The sequence below is a fragment of the Cydia fagiglandana genome, chromosome 13 (genome assembly GCF_963556715.1).
Source record: "Cydia fagiglandana chromosome 13, ilCydFagi1.1, whole genome shotgun sequence".
NCBI lineage: Eukaryota > Metazoa > Arthropoda > Insecta > Lepidoptera > Tortricidae > Cydia > Cydia fagiglandana.
In genome coordinates, this window is record NC_085944.1 from 15140114 (window position 1) to 15162050 (window position 21937).

Consider the following 21937-nt stretch of genomic DNA (forward strand, 5'->3'; position numbering starts at 1 on the left):
ATTTAAATGGGGCTCCCATACAACAAACGTGATTTTTGACCAAAGTTAAGCAACGTCGGGAGTGGTCAGTACTTGGATGGGTGACCGTTTTTTTTTTTTTTTTTTTGCATTATGGTACGGAACCCTTCGTGCGCGAGTCCGACTCGCACTTGCCCGGTTTTTTATCCCAATATAGCCCAATATTTTTAATATTTTATTGTCTTTACGTGGGACTGGATCATGTATTTAGGTAACAACTTCGTATTATTAGATTGTCCTATTAAATATGAAATAATAAACCAAAGAACCTAATAATACCGGTATTTTTTGTATGTTGAAAAACCGGTTCCGAGCCTTGGTGTCATGTTCTGTCTAAAGGTTCCGTCACACAGGCCTGTTTTCCGGGCGGGCCAACTTAACTGGCCAATTCACCTACTGTCAGTGTCAGGGCGATATTAATATTAAATGAAGTATTTACTAAAGTAGACTTATTTAACTGCACCTTCACTGAGTTTACAGAAGCTGCAAGCCGCCAACTATGTTATTTGTGATATTGTAATTTTTTTATGTGTTGTTAAAAATTGTTAATAATGTTTATTAAAAAAATATTTTGAATAATAATAAATAAATATGTAAAAGCGGCGCGCCCCGCTAACGCGCCGCCCGCAAAAGGTTTCAAGTAAGTAGATACCTAATGAAAACAGTTGTTGCAAGTTATACTCTTTATTTTACACACTAATATGGCAATTTCTTACAATTTTTTATTAAGTATTACCTACCTATAGGTATCGTTCATTTAGGCCCGCGAGGCGGATTTAAAGATTTATATATCATAATAAAATAAAATCTTGTATGCTACATAAAAACTGAATTCTTAGTCACCCCTGCATTTTACAATCAACCCAGTTATATACTTATATCACTAAGGGCCACTTGTACCATTCACTAACCCGGGGTTAACCGGTTAAACCTGAAGTTATCATGGTTACCAGTACAATTTTACATTGGGTTCATGTTTAACCGGTTAACCTCGGTTTAGTGGGTGCAAGTGGCCCTTAGCTAAGTAGACAGCTAATTAACCATTTGCTAAAAAAATACCCTGTGTTTTATACAAAAGGGCGTTGCTTTTCCTTCCAAACAGAGATTTGATTTGATAAATAAGTATTGAATAAATTCGGTTTCTAACACGCCAAATGACTATCTAACCTTTAATATTTAATTGCGTAAAACACGCTAAAATTTGCATTAATCAAGCTATTTATCCGGCCTGACGACTTACGGTGGTTGACCTTGGAGTTATATAACTTAACTTTAAGATTATATTACAGGTTGCCTCGTTTCTCTTGTTCTAACTCGAGCGACTCGAATAGGGTCTTGAAGTTTCCGGCGCCGAAACCCTGAAAAACAAAAAAAGAATGAAAATACTTTCAACATAAAAACGCATAATATCGTCAAATGTTGTGCCAAGAAGGTGCGCTCTACGCGTAGGTAATGGCTTTTGCCTCCCGGTTTAATTACTAGCTAAGGATTTGTTTTCAGAGGGCCTACCGCTAAAAACGAAAAGCGATGTTTCGTTATATGCCTCTTCTATCGCTATATTTATTCGTGGGATAAAGAGGCAGATAACGAAATATCGATTTTCGTTTTTCGCGGTAGACCCTCAGCGCAGTCAAAAAGTGCACCAGTCTCATACGCCTTCATACATACATTTCGCAAACGAATTGCGAGGAATAATATGGACAAGGCCCCACACCCTCGCACTCGATGCACCGCAGGCTAGGGTTGCCAACCGTACTATATTATATAGTATTGTACTATATTTTGGCTCTCTGTACTATATACTTTTGGAAAAATATATAGTACGCTAAAATACTATATTTCCGATTAAACGTATATTACACTCATGTTTAGTGTTTTATCTAAAAGTACTATATTTTTTTGAAATGTACTATATTTTTGATGCCTTATTCTGGAAAATACTATATTCCACCAAAAAAAAGTTGGCAACCCAACCGCAGGCTCACACCTAGGTATCCATTTCCTCACGTCAAAAATGCACGCAGTTCCTGCTCGGAATGTAAGTCTAGAAGCAATCAACTTACATTGTGATTCCTCCTCTGTATAACCTCCAAGAACAAGGTAGGTCGGTCCTGCGTGTTCTTCGTGAAGATCTGCAGCAGGTATCCATCATCATCGTAGTCTATCAGAATGTTTAGCTTCTCCAGGACGTCTATGCTCTCGGCTACTTTAACTTTGCTGTGCGCTAGCTGTTGGCGTATCAGCTTGTAGTATTTTGAAGGGATTGAGAGGAATTCGACGCCTCGGGCGCGTAGGTTTGTGATCTGGAATGGAAAATCTCATTAATTATTAGAAATGAAATATGTTTTTGCAACATGCATTCAACTTGAGGACGACTAGGTACCGAACTTTTTAGTAGTCCGCGTCATGAGCGCAGCTCCTTGTTTTTTTAGGTGGTGCCTGACCTTAAAGTAGCTTTCTTTATTTTGATATCGTGTCTTTTTAGTTATCTCTTATAATAACGATTCAGTGACCAGTGGCCTGTGATCACATTGTTTCGTGTTATTTTGACACTGGGTTGCACCGCTCGCCCTAGGAGTTCATATTTATATCATTCCTATAAAAAATGCTGAACTCCATTTTCATTCCCCTACCCCTTATCCAACCCTACTCTCCTCAACTCACATTACAGCTACCTAACAAGTCTTGGCCTGACATCTGCGATCTTTCTTTTCCAGTCGATTCATATTCCTACTTTCCCTTTAATCTCTTGTCCAACCATAGAATAGATTTTAGCGATTGTCTTCGCAATCGGAAGATCAGCGCTGGAAGTCGCCAGCAACATGCTGAGATGGGACCATTTCGTGACACTTTTTTTTTCACTATGTTTTTTCTATGTATGTCTGTTGTCTGTGTCTTTACGAATAAAAAACTATTCTATTCTAAACTATTCTTCAACCAAAACTTCTCACCGCAGTAATAATATCCTCCGTATTAAGAGCTATATGCTGCACACCAGCGCCTCCATGGTACTCCACATACTCCTGAATCTGACTCTTCTTCTTCCCAGCGGCCGGTTCGTTGATGGGCATTTTGACTGTCTCCTCCCAGTTGGCCATCACGACGGAGCGGAGGGCTGAGTACTCTGTGCACACCTGCTTGTCGTCCACTGACCAAAACCTGAGAGAATATAAAACTATCAAATTGTGATTCAAACTCGCGATCTTCTGAACACTTTCTAAAATAACGTACCGGGGCAGGAGCTGTAGCTACTTAACTGAGCCATTAAATAAGGAAAGATGTCAAAAAAGTGTTTGAGAGAGTTGACTTAGTAAGAGGCAGCTAAATCGGTGTTCAATAAACTCTAGAGTTCGAATCTCCCTGGAGGCGGTAAGTTTTTATACAGGACGGTTAAAAAATAACTGCATTCCCATTGCCAGGGAGGCTTTGTGATTATACTGAGCAACCTTTACTATGGGAAACCCCGTAATCGCGAAAAAAAATTTTGCTGTTTCATACATTTTGGCTGGTCCATTTTCTATGGGAGGGTAAATTTTTTTTTGGCGATTTCTGGGTTGGTCCCATAGTAAAAGTTGCTCAGTATAATAGTATATATTACCTCTATCTTTCAAATTAAACAAACTTAGTTAACAGCTTTTTTAACTCCTACTTAGTGGGTAAAACTACTCGGTTTTTGCCACAGAAAAAATCTAGTAGTTAAAACCTTGCATTTTGGTAAGAATTATTTTACAATAAGATCAGTAAGGTGTGGTACAGTAACCCAAAGAGGATATTGATTGACTCGGACAATAGGTTTTGGATAATTTACCTGTGGAACTGCAAGCACCGCTCGTACCACGACGCGGCCGTTTCCATGCCGTTGTCAGGCTGGTTGCCGACTACGTGGTCAATGAAGTTAATCTCCACTTTTGGCCTAAAAACAACAAATACTTATTTTAAAAAAATGTTTGTGGTAGGTACCTGCCTGCCCTACGTGTGATATGATATGATAAGTAAGTTATTTTTAATCATATTCAAAATGCGGTCTACACTCCGTCCAAAGTCTTACGTTTGATTGACACATTTCAGACGCTGCACCAAATCTGGAATACCACTGTAATACTAATAATAAATCTCTGTAGATCTACGAGGTGATTTTAATAATGATATTTTATGACATTCCTATTCTGTATTCTGTATCTTTAAGCGCCACTTGCACCATCCCGCTAACCTGGGGTTAACCGGTTAAACCGTTAACCCAGTGTGAAATTGTACTGGTAACCATGGTAACTCCAAGTTTAACCGGTTAACCCCGGGCTAGAGAATGGTGCATTGTGGCCTTAATAGTAGGTACTAAACAAAAGAATAACTATATATATATGTACCTACCTAAAGTTTTTCTCGTTACCCAACCAGGGAATTTAGAAAATTACTCACAAGAATTTATTGATAGGATCCTGTTGTAGAAGTTGGTATCCAGGCAAGAATGGCCCCTTGTAGTTGGTCCGGTCTACCAAAGTGTGTGTGTTGTCGCCGTACTGTAAAAAACGGGACTTACAGTTACTCCATTGATACGAAACAGAAATAGTATAGGGACATTAGATACATATAAACAATAGGTACAATTAATTTTCGATCACTACCAATTTTAAGTCGACATAATTTTTCGAACTTTTAGAAGCTTTAAAACACAGATAATCAACAAGTATTTAGATAGGTAGGTACCTACATTATTCTCTTGTATGTGTGTGATTTTGCATTATATTTGAGAATTATTTTTTGTTGCTGTATATACAGCGCAACCGAGGTAAACCCCACACGCATATGAAAGGTTGAGAAGTTATAATCATCAGGATAATTAAAACTAACACGTGATCAGTGGCGGATTTGCCCTAAGGCCAAGTAGGCCCGGGCCTAGGGCGGCAAGATAGTAAGGGGCGGCAAATTCTGTCAAAAAATTCGCTGATGATAACAAGAAATAATTCTAAATGTAGTCAATATGATGGGTGCTGAGAAAGGAGCGTCTACAGGGCTTTGGGCCTAGGGCCGCAAAGACGGCAAATGCGCCACTGCACGTGATTAAAAAAATTGACCTACCGTCTTCAGCACGGCCATCCTGACCACACCAAATTCATCGCGTTCCTCCCAGAGGTCCCTCACAACGACAGCCCCCTGTTTCTTAGCGTACGACAGGATGTAGTCCAGGTTCTCGACTTGGAAGGCGACGTCCTTCACAAAGTCGCCGTGGTAGGCCACCTCGTTGGATAGCTGCGAGTCTTCGGGCTCGTATTGGGCTTGGAGAACGAATACGATCTGAGGATAAAAGTTATAACATCCGTACTCCGATATAATCTAACCTTTACAGCTTCATTGTTAATTTTCTCAAAAACAAAAGAAGAAAATAATTATAATTGAAGAGCCGCTACAGGAGGTCTTTGGAGGGTTTTATTAATCACTGGAAGGCACTTTAGTTTGTAAACATCTATTTTATTTATTTAATTGTATTCACAAAAACATGACTTTTCGTTACGGATGATTGAAGTAGAGTGAATGACAATTCTCAAGTTTGAATTCGAACATACTTCAAACTTGAGCTTTCTATATTCAAAGAGAATGTCTCAAGCCAGTGTCGATTGCTATATACAACCTCTACAAATCAACACACCCCCTCAATCGACTCTGCTTGAAGCATTAATTTACAGCGCTAAACTTTAGTCAAGACAATATTCCAATAAAAAATTTCAAATACAATAACCAGCAAAAGCATAACACACCCTGTATATTCCCTCATATTACATCATCCTGTATATTTCCCACATATTACATCAACCTGTATATTTCCCATATATTACATCATCCTGTATATTTCCCATATATTACATCATCCTGTATACTCCATTCAACAAATACATTACAGTAAATTCTCATTCAACAAGATAAGTACTCTAGTATTCCTCCACTCGATATGTCACCACTAATCATCTATAATAAACGTTTTATTCTCCCACTCGACTCATTAACATTAATCACATATCTATTATACAACCTCTACAAATCAACAATAATCACTAAATAAACAGAATCTGTGATAAAACAAAATTTTATGTTTGATCAATCTATAACTTTTCCTTGCTCATACTCTCACACCCGATTCCCGAAAGCATAAAATTTGAATGTCAATCTCAATATTATTACTTATTACAGTTATTACCCATGTGTTAAACTTTTTTATGTGCAACTTGGAGTATCTGTGGATCAATTTAACTTAGAAATAAATGTATGAATCTGCCTGCACCCTGCACACGTATACCTATGTATATTTACCTTATTTAATCTGACAGCAACTGATGACAGTTTCCTGGAGCCAGTCTCCAAGCCCTTGAAAGCCAGCGGCTCGAAGCCGAACCTTGTCACGTAGTAACTGGCGGCCTGGAATAAACGTCACAAAGGAAATATCAAAAATTATATCCTGAGTCCGGAGCAACAGTTAATACATAGTTGCATTCTCTACACTGTTTAAGTAACCGACCATTCGTAACCTTATCTCAAAGACCGTCTATAGAGATTCGTAGACACCTACCTGTTTGGCATTAGACACCCAAAAGGTAAGATGGTCGAACGCCAGGAATTTCCCATTCTCAGGTTTCTTTCCCTTATCCGTGTACGTGGTCTGAAAGAAACAAAAGACGTTAGATAAAAAAAAACGAAATACGTAGACTCATTGGTCTGAGGTTTTCAATTGCCTGGCCAAGTAGGGGAGGATGTATTCCCTTCGGATATACGATCTCCTCGGGCACTCTTTCTTTTGGTAGCATAGCCTAAACTCTAAACAGGTATGTTTACAAGGACTCTCTTTAGAGTATTCCACCTGTCCAATTTCTTGGTCCAGTGTCTATTTGCGTCTCCCATTTTGCTTAATGAAAGAGTGAGACGCGATGCACATTGGATCAAGAAATTGGACATGTGGAATATCGTTATGTTTTTCTTGTTTCCGTCTTCATTTCACCAACTTTTGTCAAAAAGTAGAAAACAAAGAAAAGCGATGCGTTAGTCTCACATACTTAATTAACACCACAAAGCTGTACTTATATTAATTTTCGAAACAATTATTATTTTATGTTAAGGGGAGCGAGAAAGATAGACTATACAGCAAATTTTAGAGGACTCTACAAAGAAACAGGACTCTACTCTACTCTACTCTACTCTACCTACTTTTGTAGCAGGGATTGTATACCATACCAGTATTGTTTTCATTAATTTCGGTATCTCGGTTGTTGGTGTTAAATGATTGAAATTTATTCAGCTACTCTAATAAATTGTTAATTCATAGCTATTTTAGAATATAAAAGGTATATTGAACATGCAAGGCTTTTAGGTAAAATTTCCTTCACAATTAAAATGTCTTAAACCCTCCAATCTGAACTTAATTCTGGAACATTCGATTCAAACCTTTGAAGCCTTACTGGATTCATTTATATTCAATCAATAAATAAAACAAAAAGACTAGTTTTCACGATAAAAAGAAAAATAGGTACTTACCATTTTCAAATATCAATCCGTTAAAGCTTAAAAGTATCACTTTCGGAAATTTTCCGGGTTATAAAAACACGACAGTTTAGTGTGGCAATGTCACAAGAACTAGGGACCTGTTATCTTCCGTCCGTTTTATATTGAAACCAGAAATCTACTTGTTATTTATACGAATACAAGTCGAAAGTAAAGCGGCGTCCACATAAGTAGAATTTTCCACGGCTTTGGTTATTAAAACTATATCGTTATTTGTATTGTTAATTAAAACTTATAGTGCTTACGGTTCTGATTGAAGTCCTGGAAAGACGTGCGAGACAAGTATCTGGTAGAGATGGTATTATGTACCTACTTTATTTCTTTCTTATTTCTAAGATGCTATAAGCAGCCACCCATACAAAATTTGGCTTACTATAGGTTGCCAATACCCAATACTGCTACAACTTTTACTATGAGACCAATCTCAAAATCGCGAAAAAAATGTTGGCGCTCCAATAGAAAACATCTACATTCTGATCAGCCAGAATGTATGAAAAAGCCAATTTTTCACACGATTTCGGTGTTGGTGCATTAGTAAAACTTGATGGTCAGTATTCCGTAAAAATATGGCTAATAGTAGAAAATAGACGCGTTAAAACTTTTGAATCCACAATTCCTTACAAACCACGTCGGTGGTAAACGAGGATGCAGGTCTACATTAAGCGGTTACCCTAACCTACGGACGCTTGTAACTCCAATGGTACCATATGAGAGCTGTAACAATTAGGTACACTCCTTTTTCACAGCTGGAGCATAGCTCTAGCGACTTCTCTCTGGACGGCCAATGAAGGCAAGCCAGAGCTGAGAGTTCTGGGTCCCCTTGGGTTCCATTCCGACCGACGACGACACGCTGGACACGGATACCCTGACCGACTCTCGGGAGCACTCGGGTCCGTAGGGTCGTTACTCCACAACAGCTCGCCACTAGGTGGCGTATTATATTTAAATAGGTAAGCATATTAATGGAAAATTATGGATTAAGAATAAGTAGGACAAAAACAGAATACATGGTCTGCCACTTCAATCGCGTACTTCCGGCGGATACTGATATCACATTAGAATTAGACAATATCAAGCTACCCCAAGTTAACAAATTTAAGTATCTTGGATCTGTGACATCAGACGATGGCACGATAGACGCGGATGCTACGCACAGAGTCACAGCAGGGTGGAACAAATGGCGCCAACTTACTGGAGTTATGTGTGATACAAAGATGCCAGTAAGAACCAAAGGCAAAGTGTATAAGACTGCAATAAGACCGACAATACTATATGGCACTGAAACATGGGCTGCTAAAAACACACACACACAGAAACTCCACACCGCCGAAATGCGAATGCTGAGATGGTCGAGTGGTGTCACGTTAAAAGACAAAGTGCGCAATGAATATATTCGAGGTAGTCTGAAGGTGGCCCCGATTGCTGATAAACTTGCAGAGACCAGACTCAGGTGGTATGGCCATGTGATGCGTAGATGAGACGATTATGTCGTGAAAAAGTGCCTTTCCATCGCAACAGACAAAAGGGGAAGAGGTAGGCCGCTAGCTACATGGCTAACGACTGTCCAAAGGGACATGAAAACTCTCTCATTGGAATGCAATGACGTATATGACCGCAACAAATGGCGTGACATGGTTAAGAAAGCCGACCCCGTGTAGCGGGACAAAGGCGAGGACAAAGAAGAAGAGGTAAGCATATTAATATATTATTGTGGCGAGAAACAGCACAGGACCGGGATCAGTGGCGAGCAGTCGTGTTGGAGGCCAAGACACACTTTGGGTAAAGGAGTATTTAAGTAAGTACTTAACCTATTAAGGAGTATTTATCAGCACGAATGGACGTTTCTTTAGATGCCAATGTGGAGGCGTGGTCAGAAAATCATGCGATAGGCAAATAAATACTGTTGCTGCCGAGCCTCCGTTGCACAGAGGGCCGTTTTGCACAACACTGTCATGAGGAAAATTCACCACTTCAAGTCTTTCATAGACGATAACAGCAATATAGATATATACGTTTTCTAATGAGTAATAGATAATATACGTTTTCTAATTAGTACCTACAGAGTTATTGATACCTAATACTAAAAGAGTTGGAAAGTCGAAAAAAACATCGTGCCCTCTATTTTTTCAGCTGAAATAGATAGCGCTGTACTGCGCCATATGTATGTATGTATATGTATGTGTGTGTGTAGAGATCAATGGATTGTCCAACGTCAACAGTTAACGCATAATGTATACATAGTCGATTTTTTTAAATGTCTTCTAGATAAGTTATTAAGTTTTGTGGAGATTTTGATTTCGTAAATAGTTAGTCTTCTTTTCATACGTTTGTTGGTGATTTTAAAGCACAAAAACCCATTTGTTTCTTCGGTAAATTTGCATTAAATTTAAGGGATTAATAGGCCATCTTGACCAAACCTGAGTAAACAACTTTGTCCACAGTTCACATAGCACCGAACCACTGTGCGAGTAGCCGGTAAACAATATGCAAATGGCATTCGATATAGAAAACTGGATTCCTCTCGAGAACACAGCACAGAGATGGGGTGGCGTGGCGTCACACTCTTGACCTACGGCTAGCGGTAGGTATGTCATTTATCTATCTAGTTCTAGTAAACTGTTAGGTACCAAAATCATGAGATAGTTCATTTTAAGTTACTCGTAGTGGTTGCATAATTTAGCTACACGTAAAAAGGTATCCGAACGGTAAGCACAAAAGAAATGAAATGAAAAAAAAATTAGGTACCTAAACAAAAACACCTCTAAAAGGCTACAAAAATTTTATAATGATAAGATAGGTATTTTGAATCTCAGTAATCTAGCATATTTATTAATTAGTCTATGCTTTGATACATAATTATATGATAAGTTTTCAAAAATTTTCTGGAAATGCCTATTATTGTCAAAAGTAAGACAAGTATCAAGGATACTGCGATAAATCTCAGTAGTCTAATTCTTGCAAAATTTTCAACAAGAAAAACACGCAAATGATTATCAACCATACCCCATCGCGATAAAGTTTACAATTGCCCAATATGCCGGTTCTATATAGTCGATAGCCTCATCAGCGCACGCGCTCTTCATTTGTTTATCAGTCGGATTACTCTGATTTTAGCCGCGCGCGCATCCACCCCACTTCCCAAGCTACATATAAAATACCAAAGGGTTGCTTGCGTCAACCCGGCTCTCATTTGCATAACTGCTTATTTCAAATTATGGCGCAACACTTTAGTTGGGTTTCTAGAAAAATAACTGACACGTGTACTGATTGGAGAAAAGTAGGTACCTACCTATATCTCTATATTTAAGTCGTACTTACATAAGTGGGTATTTGGAAATTTTCAGAACTTTGGTTCTATCAAAACAGGTTCCTTACGATTACTATGATATGATAAAATGTTCACATTATGAGATAAGCTTTCGACTCTCATAGTTAAAGAAAATAGGCCTTAACCTACAGTTCTCAAAATAACAAATAACCCTAAATACTCGACAGGATTCAGCGAGTTTATACCTAATACAAGATGCAATAACTATGAGGTAAGTAAAAGGAATGGAAACTAGGCTTGTTGAAGTTGATTGTTGCGCATAAAAAGTTATTATAACTTGTCCAGCCGGCGTATTATGGATGGCTTTATCCATCTTATCCACGTGATAAAATAACTGTCACTTTTGAACACCATGGGATAGAAAGTGACGGACACCGTTTTATCACGCTGTCACGTAGCCAAAAAGTCGACACATATCATGTGTGAGAAATAACAGATGTTTAAAGTCGATAAAATTTAATGATTACAATATTTAAGTATATAATAGGTACACAAAACAAAAACTACAATGTTTATGTCTGTTTGAGCTTTATTCTTCCGTCTTCTGGTCTTCAGACGCTTCTGCCGGCTTCTGGGCGTCCAGGCGTTCGATGGCTTCAAACACCCATTTGTAATTCATGGCTCCGAAACCCTGGACAAAAAATTGTTATTTAAGCTAAACGTTTGAGTGTTTGACAGCCTAAGTGCATTTTCCTATTGCACGTTGTCCTATCCGATATCGGATGACCTTTGGAGAAAAACATCTACTAGAAAATGCCCTATAGCATCAAGTCCCCTAATTTTTTGAACTACAAACAAGAATTTGTGATTTTTGTCGTTTAAAAAAAATATTAATCGTACCTATCCGATATCGGATTGGACAAGGTGAAAACACTCTATTAAATGTATTAGACATGTCTTTTACCCTGTGATTCCTCCTCTGTAGAATCTCGAGGAACAGCGTGGGACGCGCCTGCACATGCTTGGTAAACGCTTGCAGCATGTAGCCCTAAACAAAAAAAATATTAATAAGAAAAAAACAGCACCTGCAAATCTTGCAAACCTTGCTCCAAACTTAGCCCAGGCTTCTACGTGTTCTAACTGTAGAAAATATTCTCCCGCAAGATTAATTTTCCTTAACTCAAACTAAAAAACCGGGCAAGTGCGAGTCGGACTCGCGCACGAAGGGTTCCGTACCATAATGCAAAAAAAAAACAAAAAAAAGCAAAAAGAAAACGGTCACCCATCCAAGTACTGACCCCTCCCGACGTTGCTTAACTTTGGTCAAAAATCACGTTTGTTGTATGGGAGCCCCATTTAAATCTTTATTTTATTCTGTTTTTAGTATTTGTTGTTATAGCGGCAACAGAAATACATCATCTGTGAAAATTTCAACTGTCTAGCTATCACGGTTCGTGAGATACAGCCTGGTGACAGACGGACGGACGGACGGACGGACAGCGAAGTCTTAGTAATAGGGTCCCGTTTTACCCTTTGGGTACGGAACCCTAAAAATCTCCGGGTGTATGATCTAATAAGTTAATTTTTTTCTTTAAATGTACTCATAGCGAGATGTTTCTCTCTTTTATGTTTCTTCACTTATTAGCTGGATATCCACCACAACCACCGATTTTACGGTATCAAAATTTGGATCATTCCTTGGATAACCAATTGATTCTAAACACCCTATCACTATACCCTGTCTCTATCACCACAGTTACCTTTTCGTCGAAGTCTATCAACACACAGTTCTCCTGCAGCTCGTCGATTGTCTCGGAGACCTTCAGGGAACTCCCGGCCAGCTTTTCTCGGATGACGTCGTAGTAAGTCGGAGGGAAGGCTAAGATCTCCGCGCCGCGGGCTTTCAGGTTTCGGATCTGATGAATTAGAAATATTTTGAATTTAGGCTAAGGATATCAGAGTAAAAAAAAACTGCTTGACCTGCGTGACCAGCTCAGTGAGCATCCCTTTGTCCGCCACCGTACCCAGGTGTTCTCCAGGGAATGAGGCTACCCCGAGATCTGATTCTGATCAGTTTGAGATGCGTTGAAAATAGTTATCTGCTTTACAAGGGGGTTAAGGTGTTGTTTAATCCTTCATGCTGCATTTCGAAATTCAGTGCTGACTAGTCTGTCGATTTGTCTGCACCGAATTTTCCACAACTTTTATTTAGTAGCTTCGTCGTTCTAAAAAAAAACTCCTAAGAGCTTTCATCTGATTGAAGATTCTTTGGCGGGAATTTAAAAAAAGTAGACGGAAAATTTTCGCTCCAACTTTTAAAAATTGTTATTTATTAGTTTAAAGTAGTTTAAACTGACTTAACTTGTATATATTTAATGTTAAAAGTTGTAAATAATTATAGATAGTGTTTTAACAATGGGAGATAACGAGGGGGGCGGGGAAAACCCGCCCACCCTCAAGCGCTCCAAAACCGACGGCCAAGGCGGCACGGACGATGGCGGCGGGGGTGAGCAAACTAATAGTGCTTATTTACCGTACTTTAAACCGGACTACAAAAGACTATACCCTGAGAACTCGGGAAAACTAGAGTTTAAAGTTTTTGTAGAGCATGTGGACGCAAAGGACAGATTGGGAAATAAAAGTCCAATATTTCTCAACCACATATTCACAAATGGCATAAAAGGTGTAACAGCTATACAGCGCGTAAACGCTAACAAAATTGCAGTCGTTTTCAAGCAATATAATAATGCAAACAACTTTCTAAGCAACACTGCATTTTTGACCAAAAACAACATGAAGGCGTACATACCGGCGACCCAAATCGAAAAAACTGGGATAATTCGATTCGTGCCAGTCAATATCTCGAACAAGGATTTATACACAAAGTTGAGCTCTATTTATGAGATCATAGCGGTCCGCCGCTTCACGAAAAAAATCGGACAGGATCGTGTTCCCTTACAGACGGTGAGCATTACATTCTTGTCGCATGTACTACCGGACAATGTACAGTACGATTTATTCTCGTACCGAGTATTTGAATATGTGCCTCCACTACTGCAGTGTTTCAAATGCTTTAAATTTAATCATGCAGCTAAAGTATGTAACGGAAAACAGCGTTGCTCCATTTGCTCGGGCGACCACTTTTATAAGGACTGTGACAAACCGAATGACTTATGTTGTGCCAATTGTAGCGGCCCCCACTTGGCAATTTCAAAAGCTTGTCCTGTAAAACTTAAAAAAATAATGGAAAAGAAGACAAACATCACATATGCTTCTAAGGCTGACACGAGAAAAGTCGAGTTTCCGGCGTTACCTGACAAAAGCAAAACTGTAAGACCTGAAAAAACACCAAAAACACAATCGCAAAAACCTGTTCCTTCTACATCAGCAGAAATCCCGAAATTTGACATTAAAAAAGAATTGTTACAGAATACAGATTTAATGAATGCACTGGTTAGCACTCTCATAGAATTAGCCAACAAGACCGATTCCAACCCAATCACTAATAGTTCTATTAAAGATATGCTTATTAAAAACATTAAATAATGGATCCTACACACATTCGTATTGCTCAATTCAATATTCAATCTGTTTCAAATAAAAAACCGTTGCTAATTAATTTTTTAAAACTTAATAATATTGATGTTTGTCTTCTTAATGAAACCTGGTTAAAACCAACTACTGCTTTTAGAATACCTAATTATAATATTTACTGCAAATATAGTAAAAATGGACATGGCGGAGTTGCTATACTTGTTAAAAATATATACAAACATACTTTTATACAGACTAACTTTTATGAAAGTATTCAAAATGTAGCGATCTCAATTGTGACTGACCGAGGGCCTTTATCAGTTTTATGTGTGTACTGTCCTCCAAACCGTCCACACATAAGACTAAATAGACTTAAAAATATAATTGAAAAATTACCAACACCTATAATAATATCAGGAGATTTCAATGCACATCATACAGCGTTTGGTTGCGCTACTAACCAATCCCGAGGTAACACACTGTTCGATATTATAAGTGACTTAGACTTATGTATCTTAAATGACGGAAACCCAACTACAGTTACTTACCCTAATCGAAATCCTTCAGCGATCGATGTTAGCTTCTGCAGTGCAAGCATAGCACCTCTGTGCGAGTGGCAAGTCCACGACGACCCTATGGGCAGTTATCACTACCCTACTATAGTTAGTATATTGACCTCTCTTGAAAAATATCAAATAAGTGACCCTATAGATAAATTTATATATACTAAAGCTGACTGGAATAAATATAAAGAGCTTTCAGAAGAGGTATTCTCGGATTTTCCTTTAAATGAGAATGATCCTATACAATTATATGACAAATTTACTTCTGAACTCCACCTATTAAAAATACAATGTATCCCAAAACTTACTAAAAATACAAACTTTATTAGCAGACCGCCGGTTCCTTGGTGGAATAAAAAATGTGAGGATAGTGTCATTAAAGCCTACGAGGCATTAAAATATTACAGGGCGAATCCATCCATAGAAAATTATATTACGTACAAGAGACTTGTTGCTCTTAAAAAACGCACAATAGCAGAGGAAAGAACTAGTAGTTGGCGTAGTTTTTGTGCTTCTTTAAATCGATGTACACCTATTGGGTTAATATGGAACAATATTAAACGTTTTAAGGGATTAAAATCTAAGCAGATAATTAAAAATGATGAATTTATAGAACCATTTATAACTAAACTAACCCAAGGTTGTAGTAACGATCCTAGCTCTATAGAAAGTTTATTTGAAAGTAACAATGATAATAATGAGTCTAAGTACCTTATTGAACCTTTTACTTGGGAGGAATTCATTGTAAGTCTGCAATCTAGGAAAAATACTACCCCAGGCTTAGATGATATACCATACCTACTTTTAAAGAAGCTGCATGTTAATGGTCAAAAAGTTTTGCTAAGAATTATGAATTTACTTTGGATACATGGCAAAATACCTCAATCTTGGAAAACACAATGTGTAGTACCTATTTTGAAACCAGATAAACCTCCTAGTGAGGCCAATTCTTATAGACCAATTTCTCTATCATCATGTATTGGTAAGGTTTTTGAGAATATGATAAAGACTAGACTTGATTGGTATGTTGAGGCAAACAACATATTGCCTCCATTTCAAAACGGCTTTCGACGAGGTAGAAGCTGTTCTGACAGCTTCATATCTCTTGTTTCTGATTTAAAATTAGCTAATTATAACAAGTCACATGCTGTTTGTATATTTTTAGATGTACAAGGAGCATTTGACAATGTTGATCCTACAATACTAGTAAAAGTTCTATCTAATATTAATATCCCTGGGAAATTATGCAAATGGATATTTAATTTCTTAGATGATAGAGAGCTATATGTAAAATTTAATAACATATTACATGGACCACGACAAGTTTCCAAAGGCACAATGCAAGGAGCAACGCTGTCTCCTTTACTGTATAATTTGTACACTAGCGAGATAAACTCATTTGTAAATAGTTCTAATGTTAGTATACTGCAATTTGCAGATGATCTTGTAATATATTCTATTAATTCTAATCTAGATGTAGCTAAAGCTCACATTAATAATGCACTTAATGAACTTCATGTTTATTACAATAATTATTTACACTTAAAGATAAATCCTGACAAAAGCAAGTTATTAATATTGAGCAAAGACACAACAAATGTAAATATTGTATATAATAATGAGATTATTAGAGAAGTTCCTTCTCATAAGTTTCTAGGCGTAGTAATAGATAATCATTTAAATTTTGAGCTACATGCTAAGCACATAATTTGTAATTCTGTTAAAGGTTTAAATATTATGAGATGTCTTGCCGGTATATCTTGGGGTGCCGACCCTAAAGTACTGTCCTTACTATACAAAACCCTAGTCAGAAGTCACTTTGATTATAGTTTTCTTGTACATATGAATACTGATCACACACATAAATTACAAATAATTCAAAATAAGGCAATGCGAATAATATCGGGGGCAATGTGTTCAACCCCAATAAGAGCAATGGAAGTAGAGACAAAAACAATGCCTTTACCTGTCAGATGGGTGTTGTTAGCTTACAGATATTTAATTAAGATATATGCTAAAAATAATCAAAGTATAATAAGAAGAATAAAGGGTCATCCCAGAATTCCTAAGTTAACAGCATTACTCTTACAGGTGGAAGCTAAGTTTAGTAATATATATAAAAATGAAATTTGGCCATGTTATGATGATAGCTTTAATAGTAAACTTTTAAACATTACAGTATGCACAAAATCTATCAATAATAATACTGATTTTCTACATTTCTTGTCACAAATTCCCAATTATTACAAATTATACACAGATGGTAGTAAAGCAGAGTCCCATGTTCGAAGTGCAGTGTATGATCCTCAGACTAAATTTGTACAAAGCTTTAGGTTGCATGATTTATGTTCCATATTTACGGCTGAAGCATATGCTGTATTTGAAGCCCTGAAAGTTATATTAAGAATGTCAGAATATAAGCATTTCTTTATTTTCACTGATTCACTTAGTTTAATTTATGGATTACAGAATAATCAATTGCATTATAAAGATAATTTTATATTGTACCAAATTAAAAAGTTGTTATTACAACTGAAAAATAATAATGTAAATATTAATTTTATGTGGATTCCATCCCATACTGGTATAACAGGGAATGAAGTTGCAGACAAAGCTGCTTATTTAGGTATCAACGAATTAGATGTAAGATGTAGTACTAGAATTCCACTAACTGATTGTCAAGCTTCTGTTAAGACTGTTGTGGCTAAGATGTGGATAGATTTATGGACCAAAGATAGAGAGACAAAAGGAAGATGGTACGCTAGTATTCAAACCGACTTACCTGGAAAGCCTTGGTATGAGAAGATAAAGATTGGAAGTCGTAGCTTTATTACCACCATCAATAGATTGAGGTTTGGTCACAACTGTGCACCAGCGCACTTAGCCAGATTTTCGATTATAGCCGATGGTACATGTCCTCACTGCCAGAATGGTAGCGTTGCAGATGTTGAACACCTTATATTTAAATGCCAAGTGTTTGCGTTTGAAAGACTCATCTTTGCAAGTGAATTAAGTGAAGTGTTTGATAATAATGTCCCCCGCCGCCTCACCGATATTCTTAAAAATGTTGACAGTTACGTTCCATTATACAAGTATATAAAAACAACAGTGTTGAAAATATAAAGTGAAGTGTGTTGTAATAAAATTATTAGTGCATTCTTTGCCATTTAACTCTTTAAATGAAGTGTTCTAACAATAGCAAAATAAAGACTTGGCTTAAAGGACTCGCATCCAGGCCATAATTGTTTAAAAAAAAAAAAAATTTCATCTGATTAGACGTATATTTGTTTACTCCTGCCGATTTAAATATATTATAATGTAAAAACTCATCTTCTTCCTCAAGAAACGACTATAATTTACGAAGAAGGAATAAAGTGATAATATCGTGCTGTAAAAGCCATCATGTGACAAAGAAACTGTGAGTTAATGCAAAATATTATTATACCAACTGCCAACGGCCCGCTTAGCTTTAACTCGCTCTGTCATTGTTTACAAGATATTTGAAACCACCCACCAATCAGAGCTCAAGCTTTAACGCACACTGACACAATTAAGAGGTGTTTTTCTATTGCTTAAATACGCAATTATGTTTGTTGCTTGCAAGTTTGACAAATACGACCTGTCACTTTGATGTCCGTATTGGACTTGTAGTCAGCGGTCCGAATTGGATTCTCGGAGTACGTTCCAATTTGCACAATTATAAGACAAAGACTAGACTAAATATATTAAACAAATTTTATTTTTATTTTTGCTTTGTAAACAAAACAATGCATTGCTTGGCGTGTAGTGGAAAAATAGAGAGGGGAGAACTGCTAAATTGCACACGTTGCTCTGGGAGCTACCATTTCCTTTGCTTGAACATTACCACAGCTTATTTTAGAGAGCATCAAGTAAATTTAAATAAATATTGGACTTGCCCCTCGTGTGATGCCATAACCCGACGGCACAGAAACGATAATACACATGCTTCGCCGGCAGGTATGAGCAGAGCCAGGCAAATTGAGACATTAGATATTACGAATATGTCGTGTGACGACACGATGGACGAGAGCAACTTACTTGGAGACACATTAATGTCCCCCGGTATGTCAATGAAGCCACAGTTAGACCACCCGCAGCTAGGACACAATGTTAATAAACTTGAATCACAAATTCACCGTCCAAATATGACTCTAGAACAAGTTAGCGAACTAATGAACAGAAAACTAGAGCTCCAGAAAACATCTATTATATCTGAAATAAACGGCCAGCTAAAAATGGAAATGAAAACCCTAATGCAACATGAAATCAAATGCTCTCTTAGCAACTTTAAGACTGAAATAAACCTTAACATGAACTCTCTGACAGCATTAAATTCAAAAATTGATGCTTTAACATTGGGAATCAAGTCTTTAGAAGCGGAATACTCTTCATTAAAAAGTATAAGCGAAATAAAGGAGTCTAATATGATAAATAACTCCCAAGATGAAGTTGAAGTATTAAAGAGTAAGATTGCACAACTGGAAGATAAACTTAAGCTCTCTGATAGTTATATTACTACACTTAAAAAGGAGAACGAAAACCTTAATAAACAGTTATCTGAATGCTCCCGACAAACTGAACAGCCAAAGGTTATATGTAAATCAACGGCGACAACCGTAAACCCTTCAAAGAACCCAAATAAAATACAAAATCTGTCGACTCAAACTGACAAAAACGACGAAATAATGTCCCACAAAGTTGAAACTACTGCTGAAAACTCAAATATTACCTCAGCGAACAATGAAGCTGCACCTAACACCGACACTGAACACAGACAAGAAGCTACACTAAAGCGGAACAACTTAATGAAAAAAATATACATCCTCGGTGGACAACAAAGCTGTGGAATGGCAGCCGCATTGTTAAAGTCAAGACGGAACACGAAGTTCGAACGATATGAGGTCACATCGACAGTCAAGCCCGAAGCTCGCTGTGAAGATATATTGAAGTCACCAGAGACTTTAAATACCAGCGATGACGATGTAATCATTTTAAGTATCGGTGAAAACGATAATAATCCAACAAAATTACTTGCAGAGCTTAGTGTGTTTTTAAAAATGCGTCCTAAGGCTTTTGTTATTGTCACTAGTGTAAAAATATGTCAACACCTTAGTGAGAATAGGTTAAATAACGCTATTAAATTATTTTGCGAAAGCTTTATTAATTGTACGTTTTTAGATCTGGACGATTTGGTTTATAGGAACAAAAATTTTATGAACACATTATGTTATAGAATTAATTTTATTCTTGATTCGAGATTTTATGAACAAGAGTACATCAGCTACAACAAATTCAAGTCCAAATTGTACAACAAGCAGAACCAATCAAGTAAATCTAGTAGATTAACTAATACATGCTGTAAAGGAACCATACCCTACTACTTCAAAAAATCTTCACTTGAGAATGTCACTGCTAAATACATAAGATCGTTGTGTCAAAAATCTATTACTGACTATTTCACGAAACTCAATACAGGCAACGCAGCGTCAAATGAAACACGACAAGTCAACAAATTTTTTCGCGACTAAAAGTAACTCTTTTACCATATTCCATCAAAACATAGCAGGTTTTATTAGCAAAAGAGATTTACTTGAAGTAACACTTGACGAGCTGTCAGAAAACGATACATTTTTCGATGTTCTTTGTTTTACCGAAACATTTATAAAAAGGGGTAATGAAAGAAATCTACATGCGAAAGGATACCAGCTTAGATCATCGTACTCTCGGTCGCATCAAAAAAGAGGGGGTGCTTGTATATTTTGTGCAAACCAAATTCAAACCCAAGAGGTGCCTTTCCTAAATGAGTTCTCTGAGGACTATGTATTTGAATGTTGTGGCATAGATATACCGCTAATAAAATGTATTGTTATTTGCGTCTACAGAACCCCATCAGCTAATCCATCACAATTTCTTCAAAAATTGGAACGGCTTATAAATAAACTAAAACACAAAACAAAATACAAAACAGTGATTACCGGAGACTTTAACATAGATTTGCTTCAGACTACAGAATACTCAAATGAACTAAAAAGAATTACTGCTAATAGTAATTTTAATATTCATATTCTTTGTCCTACACGCAAAGAATCATGTCTCGATCAGATTCTATCAAATATTCCCGAAGCTCAAAGTAATGTTCTAGAGTTAGGTTTGTCCGATCACGAAACTGCACAGAGTCTGACTTTTATTGTCGCACATAAAGAGACACCACGCTTATATTTTTACCGTTATAAAAGAGATTATAGTACTGAAAACATTAAAAAATTCCGCAACTGCCTTGCGAGTTTATCATGGTCTCACATATACAATAACAATGACGCATCGGGGGCTTTCGAAGAATTTCATGCTACTTTTACCATGTTCTACAATTTGTGTTTCCCTTTGAATAAAATAAAAACAACTATTAATACTAAATCTGTATGGTTTACAAGAGGCATCAAGAAATCCGTAGTGACAAAGAGGCATTTACGTTTTAGTTATTACTCAAAATCCAAAAACCATACTAGTTACATGCATAGTAAAACTAAGTACAACAATTATTCTAAGATTCTGAAACGATGCATACACCAAGCTCAAAAAAATGCAAATATAAACCATGTAAGTAGATCCAAAAACATTGGTAAGGCAACTTGGGATGTTATTAAAAATGTGTCTAATACAACTAAGATAATTGACGGTAACATCGAGAAACTAGTAATTAATAATAACACAATTAATAATCCTATCGATATTGCCAATTCTTTTAACGACTTTTATATTAATCTAACGAATTCTAATAATAATGACAACTTTAAACCTGATTTCTCTCTAATAGAAAAAAGTAATGCCAATCTGTTCCTAACGCCAACAGATGAAAATGAAATATGTAGAATCATCACTAATCTCAACTCCACTAACTCTGCTGGTTATGATGAAATACAAACCAAAATAATCAAGGACTGTAAAAAAGAAATTGCTGAAGTTATAAGTTATTTAGTAAATATATCTT

General features: G+C 36.9%; 2 protein-coding genes and 1 long non-coding RNA gene across 3 annotated transcripts in view; all 3 read right to left on the reverse strand.

Annotated features, from left to right (window-relative positions):
- Positions 1–683: 683 nt before the first annotated feature.
- Positions 684–7668, reverse strand: LOC134670358 (4-hydroxyphenylpyruvate dioxygenase-like). The gene is made up of 9 exons (XM_063528177.1): positions 7537–7668; positions 6578–6667; positions 6322–6426; positions 5095–5310; positions 4435–4535; positions 3827–3931; positions 2970–3177; positions 2082–2321; positions 684–1376 (listed from the first exon to the last, which is right to left on the reverse strand). Exons 1-9 carry the CDS (start codon positions 7537–7539, stop codon positions 1302–1304), a joined length of 1143 nt encoding a protein of 380 aa, XP_063384247.1. The 5' UTR covers positions 7540–7668; the 3' UTR covers positions 684–1301.
- Positions 7669–11330: 3662 nt separating this feature from the next.
- The window catches only part of LOC134670360 (4-hydroxyphenylpyruvate dioxygenase-like), a 38730-nt gene continuing 28123 nt past the window's right edge, over positions 11331–21937 (reverse strand). The window contains exons 8-10 of the mRNA XM_063528178.1: positions 12592–12747; positions 11796–11879; positions 11331–11522 (exon numbers count right to left, since the gene is read on the reverse strand). Of these exons, the coding sequence (XP_063384248.1) occupies positions 11421–11522; positions 11796–11879; positions 12592–12747 (342 nt within the window). The 3' untranslated portion in view covers positions 11331–11420. The remainder of the gene's footprint in view (positions 11523–11795; positions 11880–12591; positions 12748–21937) is intronic.
- On the reverse strand, positions 17065–18004 carry LOC134670359 (uncharacterized). Its single transcript, XR_010099045.1, has 2 exons — positions 17711–18004; positions 17065–17316 (listed from the first exon to the last, which is right to left on the reverse strand). It is a non-coding gene; the product is annotated as an uncharacterized LOC134670359 (long non-coding RNA).

Coding starts and splice junctions, on each gene's coding strand:
- LOC134670358 (XM_063528177.1), bottom strand. Junction 4,536..5,094: donor GGATGGCCGTGCTGAAGACG/GTAGGTCAATTT, acceptor CGTTTTTTACAG/TACGGCGACAACACACACAC. Junction 3,932..4,434: donor GATCCTATCAATAAATTCTT/GTGAGTAATTTT, acceptor TGTTGTTTTTAG/GCCAAAAGTGGAGATTAACT.